The sequence below is a fragment of the Lepidochelys olivacea genome (genome assembly GCF_965140295.1).
Source record: "Lepidochelys olivacea isolate rLepOli2 genome assembly, chromosome: 2".
NCBI classification, from domain to species: Eukaryota; Metazoa; Chordata; order Testudines; family Cheloniidae; genus Lepidochelys; species Lepidochelys olivacea.
The window spans coordinates 55,472,185-55,491,847 of NC_140412.1; the positions used below are offsets into that span (position 1 = coordinate 55,472,185).

Here is a 19,663-nt window from a genome sequence, read left to right on the forward strand (position 1 = left end):
GGTTCACCGCTCCAGGCCAATGGGGGCTGCAGGAAGGGTGGCCAGCACGTCCCTTGGCCCGCGCCGCTTCCTGCAGCCCCCATTGGCCTGGAACGGCGAACCGCAGCCAGTGGGAGCCGCGATCGGCTGAACCTGTGGACGCGGCAGGTAAACAAACCGGTCCGGCGCGCCAGGGGCTTTTCCTGAACAAGAGGCGGAGCGGCTTTGGGAACCACTGCCCTAGATGACAGCTTACTATTTTTCTCCTGTTACCTCTTGTTAATGTTTGTAACCAAAAAAAGTAGTACTGTACCAAGGAAGAATCAAGTGGTTTGCTCCAAGAATCACTCATTTAGATTCTCCATGTCTGGTCTTTCGTTTGCATACCTGAATATTTCCCAGATCCTTCTGCTGTAATGGTAGCAGGTGTGTCACGCTCGGATTTCTCTGAAGGAACTGCAGGCAAAAGTATACTATTGGGCATCATCATATCTGGTACAGGAACCTTTAAAAAAGCAAGGAGACAATATTACATTCAAAGAAGAAAAAACACTGTATATCAGTGCATCACACATGGTTCAAAGCTTGTCACACAGCAAAATCCAAGGGCTTGATTCAGTCCTGGATTACAGGCCCGTGATCTTGGGCAAGTAACAGTCCCTCCATGCCTCAGTTTCCCACCTGTAAAATGGGATTACAGACCTAACCCCATACATTAAAGACTGTGAGGTGCTCTGACACTATGGGACTAAGGGCCATATAAATACCCAGATAGGGGCTGAATTTTCTGTTTGGTGTCCGCTCAAGAATGAACCACTTGGAATGTTTGCCCAAAAATCTCTTGAGCCATTACTGTGATACATGAGAGTGAAAAGAATATATACTTTGCCCACTGAGAAAAATAATTCTAACCACATTCAAATCTGAAATTTTAAATTTAGCATGGGCAGAGTCTGCTCAGAGAACTAATGCCTTTGGTTGTGGTGGGGACAGGGTGGAATGAAAAATAGTGATTGCAAACATCCCATATCTGAGATTTTTAGGAAACGTCCATTTCCTTTGCGATCAGGGAGATCAGATGTGGACAGGGCATGTTACTCTTAGATGGTTACTGAGGCAATTTATATGAGAAAGATTAAGTTTTCCAATAACACCCCCATCACTAAAATTCTCTACAAAAACCCAGAAACAAAACAACCCCACTCCTAAACTTATCCTAACATCAAAACAGGAGAAAATCATTGATATGGGGAGAAAAAAATAAATCCTGCAAGTAGAGGATTGCTCCACAGTTTCTTCAGCCTCTTATGATAAAATCTTATAATGTTCAGTGTATTTAAAAAAAATAAAGTTTTAATCTTTTTCCAGGATGAAGATACTGTTGTGACAGTGTAAACAGATGTTTTACTGACTTCTAAACCTAGCTTTTCAGAAACTGGTCTCCAGCCAACCTATGGGAACAGCAAAGGCAGGATCTCACTCCTTCCCCATCCTATTCACCTAAATTAACTGAAGCCACATTGCCTTGTGGTAGCTATATACTTTTTTTCCTGGGAATCTCTATGTATCTGGAATGGAGACGATATGCATCCCTAACTATGGCCCCCAACTACATCCTGTCTCTGTCCCCTCCCCAGTGAGGACCCTGGACCTACACCGCATCCTCCACAGGATCTGAGTAGAGAAGGGTATGGTGTGAAGGAGGTGCCTGGTCCTGGAACTTTGTGGGATGAGGGAGGAATCCCCTCCACACATGTATCTTGTGCCGCTGTAAGGTACGCAGTGTACACATAGCCTAAATGCTAAAAAACACAGCAATGTAGTTGGCTTCATTAAAGATCACAAAATTAAACAAAAATAAAAATTTAAGAAATGCAAAAGTTACATTTCCAGCCTACATAGTATTTCCTATGTGATGGGCCAAATATTCTGGTTTAGCAGAACTGTACTTAGTACAGAACTAGGGCCAGCTGGGGATCAGCTGAGCTCCTAGTACAATGTAGAGAGGTCTCAGAAGCTCTCCATCCAGCCCTCCTTTTCCCTGGTCACACATAGGAATCAGGAGCAGGGTGGTATAGAGCTGCCACACTAGCTCTATGGGTAAAGAAATCACTGGGTAGAAAGAGGACTCCTCAGGGGGCTGAATCTGTGGGCTTTAGAGAAGCTTTCCTCATAGAAGAGGCAAAAAACCGCCAGAAAAGACGAAAGAACTGGGGCCTGTGTTTTCTGGTTAAAGCTGTGATCCAACAACTATTAATATCATATAACACATGCCAAATGACATGGTATATCATAGTATACGTTGTTTTTATATTTCTAGCTGAACTTGAGGAATTCATTTGAATATTATATGTTATGAAATATGTTCAGAAAAACTCATAATACCAATTAACACTAATAAAAATAATACTTTGCAGTAGTACTTTTTGCCCAGGGAACTCCTACTATTTTAGAAACAACAAGTTAATGTTCACAATACCCTTGGGGGATAGATATGAATACACCCAATTTAGAGTTGTACAGAAAGGTGAGTGGCCTGATTTTTCAAAGTTGACTTAAATGTAAACTACAGGGTCTCAGCATCTTTGAAAATCTAGCTTCAGTGACTTGCCCTAGGGACATAAATTACTGATACAACTCGGGGGGAAAGGTGGGTGAGGTAATATCTTTTATTGGACTAACTTCTTTTGGCGAGAGAGACAAACTCTTGAGCTTACACAGAGCTTTTCTTCAGGCCACAGAGCTAGGAACAGAATCCAAAAGTCCTGATTCTCAGTCCCCAGCTCTGGCTACCAGAATACTAGGTCACAACAAATTCATTGTCTACATGTCTGAGTATGTTCCTGTCGAATATGTACCAGTATTTTGAATACTTACGGTCATAAGCAGTTTCTCCACACAGTCAGGAGACACACTGTGTAAATGGGTCAAATGAAGTTGGAGATGCATTTTGTTGCTGAGGACATCCTGGCAGAGGGGACAGCAGATAACGGGCTGCATTGAATGCTGTGACAGGACATGCATCTGGATACGATTTGGGTCCCTACTACTGTAGTTACAATAAGGACATTGATAGAACTGAAAAACAGCAAATGAAGATGCAGGGTATTAGTGTGTTTTGAATGACATGATAGCATTGCTATTTCAATAGCATTTCATCTCTGTTTTACTTTTGAACTACCTGAGAGAGTTCTATGAGGCAATGGAATTGTTACATTTTCTTTTACCTGTTCATGTCCAAATTTATTGTCCTCAAGAGGTTTTGTTTTTTTAGGTGCACCATCCTCTTCTTTTGCCTGAAGTAGCTGTTGTGTCCCTACCGCAGTGTTCACTTTTGGCTCCTTCTCTGGTGTGATTATTCCTGTTCCAAAAACATAATTTTTTAAAAAAACCATGTTTTAAACTTAGAAGTGTTATGCTATAGAAAAAGCTGTGATTATGATGCCTTATAATCTCCCACATGGTTATGCTAAATATATAAAAGAATGTATTTAAATAAAACAATTTGAAACCTGGCAAATACAAAGGTGAAAACACACCTTTATCCTTGATACAGACTCTAGAAATAAATTTTAAAATGGACTCTTCTGTCTTGTTTAGATAACCTTAGGTTGCTTTGAAAGATTAATCAATAACATGCTCTCTTCAGCATCTCAGTCTGAAATTCTCTGTTACAGTAAACCAAATCAACCTTCACTTAGAAATCCTTGTTTTCCAAAATAGATAATTTTCTAACATTTAATTACCTTCTACCATTTCTAAAATGTTTGGGCAGTGAAATTATTGTGCTGCTTTGATAAGCCCTGCTTGGTTATAGTTCTGAAGCTAAATATAGTGAGCCTCTAAAAAATACAAAAAAACCCCAAAAACCAAACATAAAAACCTAAACCCACCCAAACAAACAAAAAACCCCCCCAATTCCAGACAACCTCCCAAAACCTACAACTCCATGCACGCATTGTGGAAAACAGGATTTGAGCTAACTAAATACTAATTATATGCAAAAATCAGTAATTTTGTGTTGCTTTAAAGGTTTACATTATGAAGTTCTATACTGTGGTATTGTAATCAAACCAAGAATATAATTATTTTCTATAGATAGTTCTACTACTAAGTATTAAATACTATATTTAATATTATGCCTGAACTAGCTGTATAACGTGGCCCAGTCGTGCACACATCAAAGAAAAGAGTGCAATTCTAATTTCCCAGTCCATCAGAAAATTCTTTCCAGCATCAATTTGCCAGATAATCTCTTTTGCTAGGCTGGATATTACAACAGCATTGGGTAGGCATGTCACATACATCTCATGACAAACACAAAACCTCATTTACCAACCATTCCAATCTCATCATAGTGCGGCATCATCTGACCCTTTTTCTGCTGTTTATTATGAGTATTTCTAATTTTAACTTTCAATTTTCACCATCTTCCAGTCAATTTGCAACTAAATTATTTCCAGGGTGAGGACACTATCACTGGACAACTGGGTGCAAATACATCTTGAAATGCAATGAAGCTCAACCATTGATTGCTATCAGACCCAACGTAAATATATAGTCCAGGGGTAATCTGATTGTATGCTGTGCATGAAGATTTATCTTGATTTTTTTTCAATCCACATAAGGTTCATATAAATGAACAAATTGCACCTCATTGCACAATAACCTAGTTTTAATGTAAAAATAAGGTCATGGATGTTATGGAAACAAGGTAAAGATGAACAAAGAAAATGCTTGTATTTTTCTCTGGAAAAAAACAAGAACTTTTTTCTCTTATTACATAGGCAATATAGTATTTGATATAAACAAGGCAACATTAAAAAAGAAGTAAAATAAAAGGACAGCTTTCAAGGTAAACAGAAAAAAACGAACAGACCCTGAGAACAATAATAAATAGTTGAATGCTGAATCATACAGAGGTATTTTCCTCAGGGCATTTTTTTTAAACACACAAATATATTTTATTACATATACATTAATGGTCACTTCCCCACACATTACATTTGTATTTGTTTCCTTATGTAATTACTTAGTTTCATGTAATTTAGACTAGTGATTCCGACACATTCCTGCTAAAATTTAAGTTTACGCCTGACATATTTTTCTACCTTTAATGACTAATTTGTCAACAAGCTTAGTTTCTGGAACTCCATCAAATTTCCACACTGTTCAGGACTGATCCGCTAGGCCTTACTTAGGCTAGTGTGTAGGGCCCAGCTTTTTAAAGGTAAGTAGGCATTGCTGCACTCAGCATTGAAATGCCTAGCTGATTTAGGAGGCCAAGTTTCATTTTCAAAAGGGATTTAGGCATTGAGGAGCCAAAATCCTATTGATGGTCAATGGCATTTAGGTTCCTAAGTGCCTAACTCCCTTTTGAAAATGAGATTTCACCTCCTAAATCAGTTAGGTATTGCAATGCTGAGCGCAGCAAGGCCTATATACTTTAAAGAGCTGGGTTTAAGAATTTTGTTTGATTAAGGGCTGCGGGATTGGGCCTTTGATGCCTAAAGGCATAATGTACATGACAACATCATGTGCTATCATTATATTACTCAGTTTAGTTTCCGATACTCCCTAGTTTATCAGACTATATGTGGGAGTACAGCATTATTATTTAAATACCTTAAATATGAGAATTATGGGAAATAAAAAAGTGACACACTCTATTAACAGAGAAAGGTTACTTTTCAAGTCTTCGAAAGATGGGTTCAAATTATTAACCTCTCTTCATTTCCAACTGTCAAAAATGTCTTACAGTTGACTACTGTCTCTTATCTACATCATATGTCACTTTAAAAGTCCCATTTTAAAGATAATGGACAGATTCTCAGCTGGTGTAGATTGGTATTACTATAGGGCATGGCTGATTTACACCTGCTGAGGATCTGGCCCAAAATAAATAAATAAAAAGCGTATTTTTTTCCATATCATGCTATATTCATGTAGCACTTTGTTACAGGAATTTTGCGGGCAAACTCTGCTTCCAGTTATATTGGTGCAAATGGATTAATATTGGTATGAACTGTTGGTGGAATTTAGCTGTGAGCAATAGAGAGAGAGAATGCATAGTGTGTTTACATTAAACAACATTTTCTACCACTGGATATGATAACAATTTCAAGGGACCAATAACAATCATAAAACTCATATTTCTTGTTTCTATAGTTACAAGTATTGGTTTTGTAAATTTTCTTTTGTGTTTAATGTAAACCAATCCTTATAAAACACTGCATTTTGGGGTAATAAATACATAACAAAGAACAGTCCCTTTACTATGTTTACTATGCTAATTATATAAAATGTTAAAGCTAACCAAGGCAATTGGGGGGGAGGGGGTCTGGATTCATTCAACCATAAACGTTGCTGCTTTTTAAATGACCAAAGTTACATCTGGCATCAAGTAAAATAACAGTCTCAAATTTTTATGGTAAGCATTAGAAACCTAGGGCCTGATTCTCCACTGCTTTGCTCCTTGTGTAGTCATTTGCACCTGTGCAGAGTGAGTGGCAAACACTACCAGGTTAAATTAGTAGTGTTTCACACTATGCACCCACTTTTCACAAGTATAAATGAGTATGCAAGGGGCAAAGCGCTAGAGATTCAGCTCCTTTTAGTTCAACTGATACCCGTGAAGTGCCCTAACACCTGATTCAGTATATACTATATACTTTCACTGGTGAATTCACTATTTTGACAAGTTCCCTGTGGAGTGACAGAGCAAAGACATGGGCTTATAGAATTGGCACTGAAAAAAAATAGCAATTGAACAGTATTAAAGGGTCCTGATGTATGCAATTTTTGGTCATTTGTATAGCTGGATATTCCACTGGCATTGTATTCTTAATATGCAATTTTAGAAAAGGACTAAATCCTGTCATTCTTTGTGTTTTAAATATACAGTTTTTGTTCTAGAGACATGCTATTTGTTGTTTTCTGGTTAACTGTGAAACACAGCCATAATTCATTTTATAATGTAAAATGCACAGCATTAGTTTAGTTGAATAATGTAATTTCAATGCATTTAGCTCAAAAACTAAGCTTAATTATAAATAAGCACTATGAAATAGACTAGTCAATGATTACCTGTCAGTTACGGAATTATTTAATTCATGTAAGATTGCTAGTACAAAAATGACATAATTCACTGCAATTCAAATGCAATCACCTACTTAATAATTCTAAAACCCTAAAATAAAAACAAGGGTCATAAAAAGGTTTATGTTAATAACAAGTGGGGAAAGCCTAATAAAACATGTGTCCTAAAGAAATAAAATTCTGAAAAACCTTTGAACAAAAATACTGGTTTGTTATTTATGAATCAATGTATTTCATAAAGATCGCATAACTTAAGACTTGTGATATATCAGATGATGTTACTCAACTTCAAAATAATTCTAAAATTAAAATTACTGGTACAGCATTCTAATTAGAGTAGAATGAAAGGGTAATTTTCACTGCAATAATGAAGGTTAATTTCCATCCTTCCTCATGTTTACTACCTTATTAAAAAGTGTTCCCCTTAGCCATGGCAGAGACATATTATATTTTCAATGCAAATGTATTAATCTGGATAAATTCCATATTAATTCTTGCATTGCATAGAGCTGTAATTTGGATGATAATTAATCTAAAGTGGCACTAGATTTAAATGACAATATAAAGGAGGCATTAGTAGGCTTTTCTGTTCTGAATGAATATTCAACAAATATAACTTTCATATTGCCAAGTCTCATTCTGAAAGCTCCAGTCCTTGAGATAAGGTAAGCAATACAGCACAACATCTTACACAAACACACTGTTACTAAATAACATGTTAATCCTTTCTCCTCTAATAGATTCCATACTAAAGAGGGGTCACACCGCTTTCCTGTCTAACTTGTTAAGATTGTGATTAATTTATTGGTTTTCCTGAGATTTCTCTTGGCAAGACTTGCAACACTCAATTCATGAGAAAGCCCAAATTAACATTCAATTATATATAAGCAGTTATTCAGTCATTAGAAATACTTGTCAGCTGAGTTGAGAATTAAGACCCTGGCATGAGTGCTACATAAGCAGAATTAATTTAGAAAATTAAACAAAAGTTTTTAAAAGGTCAGTTTAAGAGTTTACAGTATAAATTGTTTTCTGTGGATGCTGAAAAGCATGAGGACATTTGTTTTTATACGGCTCATACTGCAGAGATACCTTTGTAATTACTGACACTGGGGTGCACCACAATTATGCCATTTTTGTTGTACTGCACCCAGCAGGCATCTGGGCATAGGTTTGCCCAATTAAAGTTGGCTCTTATGACAGACTAATCCTAGTGGAATCTTGAGAATTCCCCCACACTATTTCTTCCAGAGTCCATTTTCGCCGCTGGACCTTTAATACCTTCCTCCTGCTTCCACAAGTATGAATGAGTTTGCTTTACAAAGAGTGGGCAGAAAAGTCCTCTGAAGTGGATTCCGGTGCCCCCTAGGTAGAGCAAATGATAGGAAATGTGGCTGTCTCCTTTCCCTTGAAGCATTTTTAGGATGACCCACTGATTAGACAACGCGGAAAAGACCCAAGTCAGCTTAGGAGCATGGCTTTACTGTGCTGCAGACAGCTCTTTCCAAGTCAAAGAGCCAGCCAAGGGGGATATATATTTTAAACCACAACATAGTTTCTTCTTCAACATCATCTTTGTCATCAGCAGCCTTTTTGCAATCTCTTGATCTCAAAAATAAAACAACTGAAGTGCAGCTGAGGTCTAAACTGTAACAGATATTGACCTCAACATGTCAACAAGCAAACTTAAACTAAGCTTTAATCCCTAAAGCAGTCTTCTGAATTAATTTGATATAGAAAGGGCCATCAATAAATATTTTGAATAAATCCAAAATTTTTAATATGTAGAGTGAATTACAAATATGGGCTAATTCGGGTTTAAGTAAATGTGCACGTAAAATGATATTTTCTGTACAACTAAATGTCGTTATGGAGAATACAAGTTCCTTTATATGCTGCTGTCATTGGGATACAGGGAAAAGATATATGACTACCTGAAACTAATAGGCTTCAACCTGTTTCAGCATTTCTTCTGCTTCAATGAATCCAACATAATGTAACTAGGTATAGCGTGCAGCAAAAGTAGCCAATGTAATATTCATTACGACCATAGATTTCCATCTCATACATAAAAAACATGGATGAAGTCACATATTTTCCAAATCAAATACAGAAAAAGCCTTGGGTTTCTACACCAGATGCTGGCCCTGGGTTTGTTTGTGCACAAGTAAATGTCATGACATAGGGGTTTTGTTTTCAAAGACAGTAGCTTTCATTACTGGGATTTGTCTATTCCAGGAGATCAAAATTACCTAACTCATAATCCATTTTCAATGATATTTCCTCTTTCTTAGGCTGAATCATCTGTAATCTTTTTTGCTGGATTTTGGTTTTTTTTTTTTCTAAATGCCTCAAATAAATGCCCAAGAAGAGGGCAGATTCTTGACTGTAAGTGGTCAGATGGCAAGAATGAAAACAAAAACCCAACTTCAACAACAATAATAATAACCCCACTCCTCACATTCTTAGGGTTACAAGAGGGACCAAATTTGATTGCAGAGAAAAAAGAATTCAAGTGGTATCTAATCCTATGCTTATGAAAAATTAATATGCCATCAGAGGAATCACAAGTACAGCTAAGATTAATGAAAGGCGCTTAAAAAATTACAAGCACACAAACTGATTTGATTAAAAAATAATCTCACTGGTCGTCCTGTAATATTCTTCAACTTATCCGCATCTATCCTGTCAGATGGTTATGATTAAAAATAGGTCAATGGGAGGCTACTGATAGAAATCACATGCAAAATGCACATGCAATGAATAGTAGTGGGAATGTCCAGACAGTTTAAAATGAAAGAGCATTTAATAGGATAAAAGGGGGGGGGAAGGAAAGGGAGGACAACATTCTAGCATCTTACCAGAGTCTTTACTAGCTTTTTTGCCTTCACTAGTGTCTCTCTCACTTGTGTCTTTATCATCAGCAACAGCCACTGATGTACTTTTAGCAGACCCTTCTGTATCTTCACCTTGTTCTTCTGTGGATAAGCACAGAGAAGAGCTAACTTAGTGACCAGTTAACATCAATTAAAAACACAGCCTTTAGTAAGAACAGAATCAAAGGAAAGGGGAGGGGAGAATGAAGGGGGAGAAAAAGAATGGCACTTCCAAGTGATCTGATATGAATTATGAAAAATTTGCAATATTTCAGATTCTATCCAGAAATTACAAACATGACTTTATCAGACCATACAGTGTTCACCAGTATGACAGATCTAAAGCTTCTCATTTGGTTCTCATTGGCTACAAGTGCTTTGTATAAAAATACACACACACACACACAGTATTGAACAAAAAAAACCCCTCACATATAAAATGAATTTTAAAGCCAAAAAAGGAGAAAGAAACTCAAAAATAAATCCTATTAGTGTAGCAGTATCTGGCTAATTGCAGTATGTAAGTTCTATATTAGGTATAAACCTTTGGCTTTGTTGGAGAACTCTCAGATTTTGTCTCCAGGGGGAGCTATACAGGGTAAATGATACAACATAGTATATTGCTCTTAAGGAATCAGTATTACCCACACCTCACTTACGTGTTCACACAAGCTAGATTACATGGAAATCTTCACAGTAACTCAACCCTATTTAATTATTCTGCAAATCTTGGCTATGCTGCTACTGGTGGATTAATCTGTTTATGCAATTAGCTTCTATGCTGGGGCTGTGTAGCACTAATCCGTGAAAGGCCCACTGTTCCTTTTCATTCTGTGATCATTTGTCTCTCACTGTGCTGATGTCACATTTTAATGAATTTTTAGCAATCTGAGCAATGCCAGATAACCAGACTTGGAACTCCCTACAGCACGGCATGCTGCTTTCATTGCAGCACCAAAAAATAATAATAATATTTCCCGTTTAGGTAGGAATTATATAAATTAGGAGGTGAAGGTAAAATAGGATTTGAAGCACCAGGCTGCTCAATTTCATAAAATCTTTAATGACCATATAAATTAACCCTGGAAAGGCAAAAGGTCACAGACACACATTTGCATACACTCTTCTATTCACTTTTGATAAGCAGAGCTTTTATGCAGGGAACATGATACAATTAACCCTTCAGGAACCACACAAAATGCAGCTACCGACATTTTAAGTGTCAAGCATTAACTGAAAATTACACACTGCATAAAATTTTCATTGTAAATGCTAGAGTGATTGAAAGGGGAAATAGTGGCCCTCTCCGCACCCCATGTTTTATTAATAACATTCTGACAAGAGAATGAAATATCCTCTGTCATATGTAGCAGCTGAGCACAAAAAAAATTGCTACTTAGTGGCTTACTTGCCAGCCAAGCACTGAAACTGTACATCTAGGCAAACAACCCTGAGAAAGACAGTAGCGTGCTTATCAGATTCAAAACTCTACACAAAACCTTTTGTAAACTAGAAAGGAAAGAATTCAGCTGCAACTTTGAATTAAAGAAAAAAAAATCAAAGCAATGTGTTTGGCACGAACTTGCCAGTGTTTCTGCCTCAGAGGGCTCAACATCAATGTCCATTTTTTAAAACAATGCTGAAAGAAAGGCAGTCACATCTTTTTAAAATAAATGTATATATAAAAATTACCATCAAAATGGAAACACACTTCTTGCTGCTTTAGCCTCTTCCCTCCCCCCACCTCCTCTCTCAGTGATGATTGCTAATCAAACATGGTAGGCATCTTAGTCACAGTTGGAAGTGAGGCTGTATTTGTAAGGGTGGCAGGGGAGCACAGTTTTGGATGCTGTGAGTCTGTGATCATGACTGGATTGGGCTGTGTTAATGCCAAGTGCACACACATGAGGCTCATATCCAGTGTCAGGCCCCATGGCCTAAAACAGCCTATTGCAATTCCTTTTCGACTCATCCTTGGGAATGAATGCACTGGTTCTTTTAGTAGATTTACTGGCCCATTCCCCCTGGGCTGGAAAATGAAGTGTCAAAGTGCTACTGAGTGTCCTTATCTTGAGGGGACATAAAATTGTACGGGCTATCGTGGCACACATTAATAAACCATTGTGTGTGTGTCAGGAAAAGAGCGAGAAAATTATGAAGGTACTAAAAGAAAAGCTACAGTATCATCTGGGTCTCATCAGACAATTTTTGCAGGGTGCTCTCCTGTTTTTCTGGTATGTGTTTTAAGTGTGAGAGAAATTCCCAGACATGTTCTCCTATACATCATCGTGGTGTCTGACCTCAGCCTGACCCTGGCAACAGTTTGAGAAATCTGAATGTGAACAAAGACTCTGTGTCAGCAGCAGAGAGAGATTGTGGGATAGACTTTCCCCATCAACTTAATCGCAAACAGCAGTTCTGAGGCCATAACTTTACATGGCTCCACCAAGCCACAAACACATAACCTTTAGAGGTGAAACTGCCCCCCCTCCACCCCACCTCCCTTCTGTGATTTTTCTCAGTCCTCTGGTACCCCCTTTGATGTAGCAAGGCAATTAGCTCTAATGTTCAAGTACTGCAGACCTGTTTTATGGTTTGGAAGGTGAGAGCTGTTTATTACAGGTAGGCTCCTGGGGGCCATAAAGGCTTTGCAAATTTTTAATCATGCAAAAAACTAATCAAAATGTAACTTATACACACCATAAAAATTAATATCATTATTATGCACAGTATAAACTGGCTGCCTCAGCTTTCAAAGGCACTCATTTTTAGAACATACATTTGGCATTCATTTCAGAAATATGAATGGTGTTCATTTCAGAAAGAAATTTCATAGATAAAAAATGATAATGCAGTTGCTCATAGATTCCTCAGAAATAGTAGCAACTGTGTCTATGACTGCTGCAAGTTCGAACTGTCACCAGGTTCATCAAAGGAATAAGATGAAAATACAGTTGTTCTACTTAAAAGAAATTGTTAAAATTAGGAAAGGGGATAAATATTGAATAATCCTTCTGATAATTATTGAATTTCATTAGAGAGTAACTCTTAGGCATAAATACCAAATTATGCTCTCATGCACTTCTGTGCTGACTTTCTACAAATATAAACTTTAGCATATTTTATTAGTTATTAATTACTATTTCATATTTTAACCAAGATGGATAACATTCAGTTCTTAAAATGTGATGGCTCCAGCTCAGAATAACAAATGCAGCAAAATGCAATATGATGGCACTTCAGATTTAAGAGCAAGTCCTAACACTCCGTTTTAAATTTACAAGAATTCTACCTATATGTGTTTACAAATGTCAGCTTTGAAAATAAACAGATCATAGGATTCAAATGGTTTTAATAACACTTACTATGGTAATATGATATCTTTTGTCACACCTGGTTTTATTTTATCTAGACATTGAAAACTCCCTTTGATGTTGGGTCTCTTGAGTTTAACTATTATCAACTTTTTTCCTACAACTGATTTAGAACCAAATACAAAAAACAATTCTAGTGCAGTCTGCAGAATGCACAGTTAGAATCACATTAAAGATGAAAAATGAAAAAGGCTTCAAAAGCAACATTAACTAGCTAATACTGCACTCCGTGTTTTATTATATACCTTCTATGTCCTATACAGCAATAGATTAAGTTACAGATTTAGGTCCCAATCCTGCAATGGGATTTGTGTGGGCAGATCCATATGACCACACACCATCCCAATGAAGTCAATGCAATTTTGTGTACGCATAAGGTTCTGCCTACGTAGATCCACTTGCATGATCGAGGTCTTAACCAGACAAAGCTGAATACTACATATGCATAATAAAACTGCACAGATATTGCTATTCAGGCCTTGGCATTGCATGGCTTGTTGGAGATGGTAACTGGAGGAGCAAATGGGCTAAGAGTTCCCTCGATCCACAGCAGCACAATGACACCGTTAAGGATGGGGCTGGAGACCTAGCTGGCCTCCATAGTTGGAGCAGGTCAGGGTGTGGCTGACACAATCTTCTCTCCTGTGATTTGAGGATGCCATTCTGACCAGGTATTCAGGTCACTTCCTTTTTTCCCCTATTAGTCAACAGAAGGAGCCTCCTCTATGGATCAGCAGAGTGAGTTTCCTGTCCTGGCCAGTGGTATAGCTCTCTTTCAAGCTGTTGGGAGCTTTCTTTTACTCCATCCACCCACCAACCAACAGCTAAAGGCTCCTCTTCAAGCCTTGGCTCCTCTATTTCTTCTGGGTCAATTGTGAGTGATTTACTAAGAATGGGTGACTGAATGGTTGTGGATGAGAAATTCCGGGAAGGGGGCAAGATGAAGAAAGTTGTTTGTGGTTGAGTGGGATGATGGGTGACATAAGTGCATTAAATATGATGCTGAGCAAGGGATAAATTAATCTGGCTTTGAGAAGAAGACAAGTTTATGGGGTAGTTTAGACATTTATTAGGGGTCAGATATTTAATATGCTTAACACCCAAAACTTCAATAGAAATCAAAGGGTGTTGTTGGTGCTCAGCACCTCTGAATAGCAGGTCCAAGTGGGAGAAAACACAAATTAACAGGGGTTTGGAAAGAGGAAGAAGTTAAAGGGATGGAAAGAAAAGAGAGAGAGAGAGAGAGAATAGGAGGTGGGGGAGAGAGAAGAAAGGACAGTATATAATGCAGGGAAAGAGAAGTGAGGTGAAAGAAGGGAAAACAACCATGGATAAAGAGGAAAAATAAGTATGGTATCTAAGAGAAATGAAATGTAAGTTAAGGAAGAGGTTTTTGTTTTGTTTTGTTTTTGCATCTAGGTTACAGTAATTGCATTAATTTAGCAGATATTTCCAAAACAATTAACTAGGAGACAAGTTCCCCTGACTCTCTTACTGCAATTTTATTCATACAAACATCCTCACAAATATGTGTATTTCCTGGGATCCTTAAACCTCCCAAATTGGGACTAGGATGGTTAGCTTTTTGGGTCAATGAGCTGGTTCAAGATTTTAGCTGTATTTTATATAGCGGTTGTTCTCCTTTGTTTTCAAGTACATTGTTTATAATTTCCTCATCTTGGACCTCGGATGGAAAATGCAGAGAAACAATCAACTTACAGTTTTTCAGTCAGGCTAGTCTGTGCCTGACAGACTAATAAGAAGCAGGTATCTGTTGTAAAGAAGGCTCCTAGTCCTTCAAGTCCCAACTCTTCCAGCATTTTGTCTCCAATTTCTAACTCAACATGTCAGAACAGACCCAGAGCCTGATCCTACAACTCAGGCAAGAAGTCACATCAGTGAGGCCGTTCCCATGGGTAAGGGTTTGCAGGATTTAGCCATAAGCAAGCATTTTGACAAGAAAAAATCACAGGGTGAAACTCCAGTCCCACTGAATTCAATGTGAGTTTTGCCATTAACTTCTGCAGGGGCCAGGATTTTACCCACAGGTGTTTTGTTCTGTTTGTTTTTAACATTCAAGTAGACTATGGCTACTTACAATAGAAAATATTTATGGGAAAAGAATACCTAAGCAAGGGGACAGTATTACCTGACATTTTAACATATACTTTACAAATCTGTATAGCTCATGATAATTTAATGTTCAAGAATTATTTACCCTAGTAATTCCATTGGATTCAGTCCAGGGGGAATCCATCATCAGTGCTGAATAGCTCCATATATACCAAACACATCACAGATTACCAAACAGACATTTTAACAAACAATCTGACATTACATTTGCCCGATACTATATTTTTACAGAAGATGAGCTGCCTGGAAATTATCTGTAGTCACTCCCAACTGCTCTTTAAGGTCATCCTCAAAGGTCTTTACTCTCAAAGACAATGTTTCTGGGTATCACCTAATAGTACTAGTCAATTAGCTACTTTGTTTTCATAACTGCTTTGCCATGTCTAGAAGTACTGCTACGGAGGGTATTTTTGAAAACGATATTATAATAAAGTAGTGGCTGTTATGGAGACCAAATGGTACAGCAGGTATCAAAGTGCCCTCCATGTTGCACCATTTTGTTTTGAGGTACTTGGCTATTTGAGAGGTGCTAAGCTCATTTTATTTAAATTGTGGTGGAATGGAGGTGTGACCTTGCAATGACCCCTTATGGCCTGTCAGGGCATGACTCACCCCAGCTGCGGGTCTCTGCCAGTATGTAGCTCTCTCTATAAGGTCCAAGATAGTGGTGCTTTGCCCTCTTATGAAGGCACATTTCAGTCCTACCCCTTCTGATGTGTTAAGGTCCAAACAAAATCAGGAACCAAAAAACCCACAACTAAAGGATGTGAACAAATTGGAGAGAGTTTGTGGAGGGCAACGAAAATGATCATGGGACTGGGGCACATGACTTAAGAGGAGAGGATGGGGGAATTGGGCTTGTGTAGTCTGCTGAAGAGAAAAGTGAGGGGGGATTTGATAGCAGCCTTCAACTACCTGAAGGGGGGGTTCCAAAGAGGATGGAGTTAGGCTGATCTCAGTGGTGACAGAACAAGGATCAATGGTCTCAAGTTGCAGTGGAGGAGGTCTAGGTTGGATATTAGGAAACACTATTTCAGTAGGAGGGTGGTGAAGCACTGGAATGCGTTACCTAGAGAGGTGGTGGAATCTCCATCCTTAGAGGTTTTTAAGGTCAGGCTTGACAAAGCCCTGGCTGGGATGATTTAGATGGGGATTGGTCCTGCTTTGAGCAGGGGGTTGGACTAGATGACCTCCTGAGGTCTCGTACAACCCTAATTTTCCATGATTCTAAAACCAGGATCGTCCAACGAACCTTCAGTGGAAACTACACTTCTGTTCAGGGTTTGTCTCCAGACACTCCATACTTCTTCCAGTACCAATGTCTCACTGTCCCTTGTAGCATGTGCTTACCCAGTCAACAAGCTAGCTGTATCTCTGGGCTGCAACCATGCTTCTCTCCCATCAAGAGAAGCAGAACTCTGTTCTCGTTCCTGGTTAGTCCTGACCTGGGCTAGATCTCCTCTTTCTAACTCCTCTCACCGCACTTGACATTTGCTGTATGTGTAGTAGGGCAGGGACCAGCTGAGTACATAGGTTCTTCTTCTTAATCTTTTCATTATCAGTATGGGGTCTATTTGCCTCATTAATCACCTTATTGCCTGTATGAGGCCTAACTATCCCATCACATCACCCTCGTCCTCAGGATGCTGCTTGGGGCACCACTCTCCCCCACCAATCATCCTCCACCACAAGAGAAAAAGTATGCATTTAGGTGAGCACTCCCGCCCTCTGCTGGACATGGGACAAGAAGGGATAGAGATACAGGTACCACCTCATCAGTCAGTGGTTGGTATCTTTCGTAACATGGAGCCATCATATAGTAGCATGATTTGTGATCAGAGTGAATTCATTGCCTAGAAGGTAATATCAGAGTGCTTCCATGGCCTATTTCACTACTATGCCCTCTTTTTTTTTTTTTTTTTTTTTTTTTTAATAACAGGGACAATTCTCTTGGGAACAATTTGCAGCTCAGAAAGAGAATGGGTTGTTCCTCGACAAAGACCACCCAGGAGAAGACAACCCTCAACCCAACTTCAGAAGCATCAGTTTGTAGGAGGGATTCTTTGATGAAGTTCAGGCTGTATAAAGTGGGCTCCCAACAGAGGTGAGACTTTAATGTTTGAAAGGCCTTCTTACAGGCTTCCATCCAACACATCTTTCTGAGGCTGCTGTCCTTGAGCAGATAAGTGAGAAGTGTCACAGTAGATGAGAACCCCAATTCAAACCTGAGGCAGTATCCCACCAGTTCCCAAAACGGGTGTTTCTGAAGTCATCGTGGGCAGATCCTTCAAGGCTTGGACCTTATCTACAAGAGGTCATACATAGCAAGGTATACCCTAGGTAAGTAATTCATCTTTGCCTCTGTGGCATTGTCTGGGGTTTGCCACTAGTCCAGCCTTTTTGAGGGACTGGAGTACAGGAACTACCTGCTTCATGTAGTTTTCCCAGTTCCAGGTATAGACCAAAACATCACTGAAGTAAGCACAGTGTAACTGCTGTGGGGACAGAGGACTTGACTTGTTAGCCATTAGAATGTTGCTGGAGCCCCATATAGGCCAAATGGCATGGTCTGGAACTAAACAGGTCCTAGGAAGTGGCAAAGATTGTTTTTCTAGGGACTCCAAAGTGAGTGGGATTTGCCAGTATCCCTTTGCAAGAGGGTGTTAATGTATTCAGCCTTGCCCAACCGATGCAGTAGCTCATCAACATGCAACATGGGTATGCATCAAACTTTGAGATGGCATGGACTTTTCTAAAGTCTATGCAAAATTGGGTGTTCCCATCCAGCTTAGGGATCAATATGATTGGACTCCTTCATTTCCTATAGGACTCCTCAGTCATTCCAAGGTTCAACATGGATTGAAGAGGCTGTGGAGTCTCCTAGACGTATTGTCCAGACTCAGTTTGGATGTGGTGGGAGGTGACGTGGGTTTGCCCCAACCAGGCAGAAAATGTTGTCAAGAATGAAGCTACTAGTTGTTGGGCCTGGACTTTCTGTTCTGGCATGAGATTTTTGTCCAATACAGACCATCCCGGGGATGAGATAACAGTTTTCCTTGGCCCTAATTCTGGTTTTGGAGGGTAGCAAGCTATAAATAGGCCCTCCTGGACTTTCAATGGCTTTCATAGAATCATAGAATATCAGGGTTGGAAGGGACCTCAGGAGGTTATCTAGTCCAACCCCCTGCTCAAAGCAGGACCAATCCCCAATTAAATCACTCCAGCCAGGGCTTTGTCAAGCCTGACCTTAAAAACTTCTAAGGAAGGAGATTCTACCACCTCCCTAGGTAATGCATTCCAGTGTTTCACCACCCTCCTAGTGAAGAAGTTTTTCCTAATGTCCAACCTAAACCTCCCCCACTGCAACTTGAGACCATTACTCCTTGTTCTGTCCTCTTCTACCACTGAGAATAGTCTAGAACCATCCTCTCTGGAACCACCTCTCAGGTAGTTGAAAGCAGCTATCAAATCCCCTCTTTAAGTGATTGATATGGTAAATTTGTTGTTTTTCTGTTGTCAGGCTGTCTAATGTCATAATTTAATAGTCCTACCTGCTGAATAATTTCATAAGACACTGCTAGTGGGCCAAAAAATTTGTCTCCAAACTAGAGAGTAACAAGAACACTTGATCCCTGGGTCTGAACACTCAGAGGTGTGTCCCTTTGTTGTAGGCAGTCTCTTGAGCACTCCGGGTATTCAGGAGATTCTCCCTTGTAAGATACCTAAGGCGACTAGCCTCTGGTGAAGGGTGAGGACTTATAGCACAATCTGTACTAAGTCCAGAATCCCCTAAGGTTGTTTCCCATACAACAGTTTAGGCTGGAAGAAGTTTGTGGATTACTGCAGCACCTCCTGCACTGCAAAGGTGTGATGGGGAGGGAGGGCAAAGGACCGTAGTGAAGACAGTCTGTAGCAACAAACTTCTTTAACATATTTTTTTAGTGTCTCATTGAAGCACTCTACCAACCTATCTGTTTGGGCATGGGAAGTGGAAATTTGGAGAGACCTGATCTTCAGTAGTCTGTACAACTCCTTTAGTATCTTGTCTATCAGAATCTCCCAGAATCACCCCTACTGGGGGGAAAGATCTTTATTAATTTCATTGCTATTACATTTGCATTTATGATATTTTGTGGCATAATCCACAGTTACAAGGATATACACGGCTGCACTTTTCTCAAGTGGTCTAAAAGGTCCGTTTCC

At 39.1% G+C, this 19,663-nt stretch overlaps 1 protein-coding gene across 4 annotated transcripts in view; it reads right to left on the bottom strand.

The window, feature by feature from the left end:
* Nucleotides 1-19,663, bottom strand: part of ZFHX4 (zinc finger homeobox 4) — a 173,928-nt gene that overhangs the window by 16,817 nt on the left and 137,448 nt on the right. For 3 of the 4 annotated variants that reach the window (XM_084619226.1, XM_084619223.1, XM_084619224.1), the window contains exons 5-8: nt 9,939-10,055; nt 3,207-3,340; nt 2,857-3,057; nt 367-484 (exon numbers count right to left, since the gene is read on the bottom strand). In XM_084619226.1, the coding sequence (XP_084475352.1) occupies nt 367-484; nt 2,857-3,057; nt 3,207-3,340; nt 9,939-10,055 (570 nt within the window). The remainder of the gene's footprint in view (nt 1-366; nt 485-2,856; nt 3,058-3,206; nt 3,341-9,938; nt 10,056-19,663) is intronic. The other variant, XM_084619225.1, reaches the window with a different exon arrangement.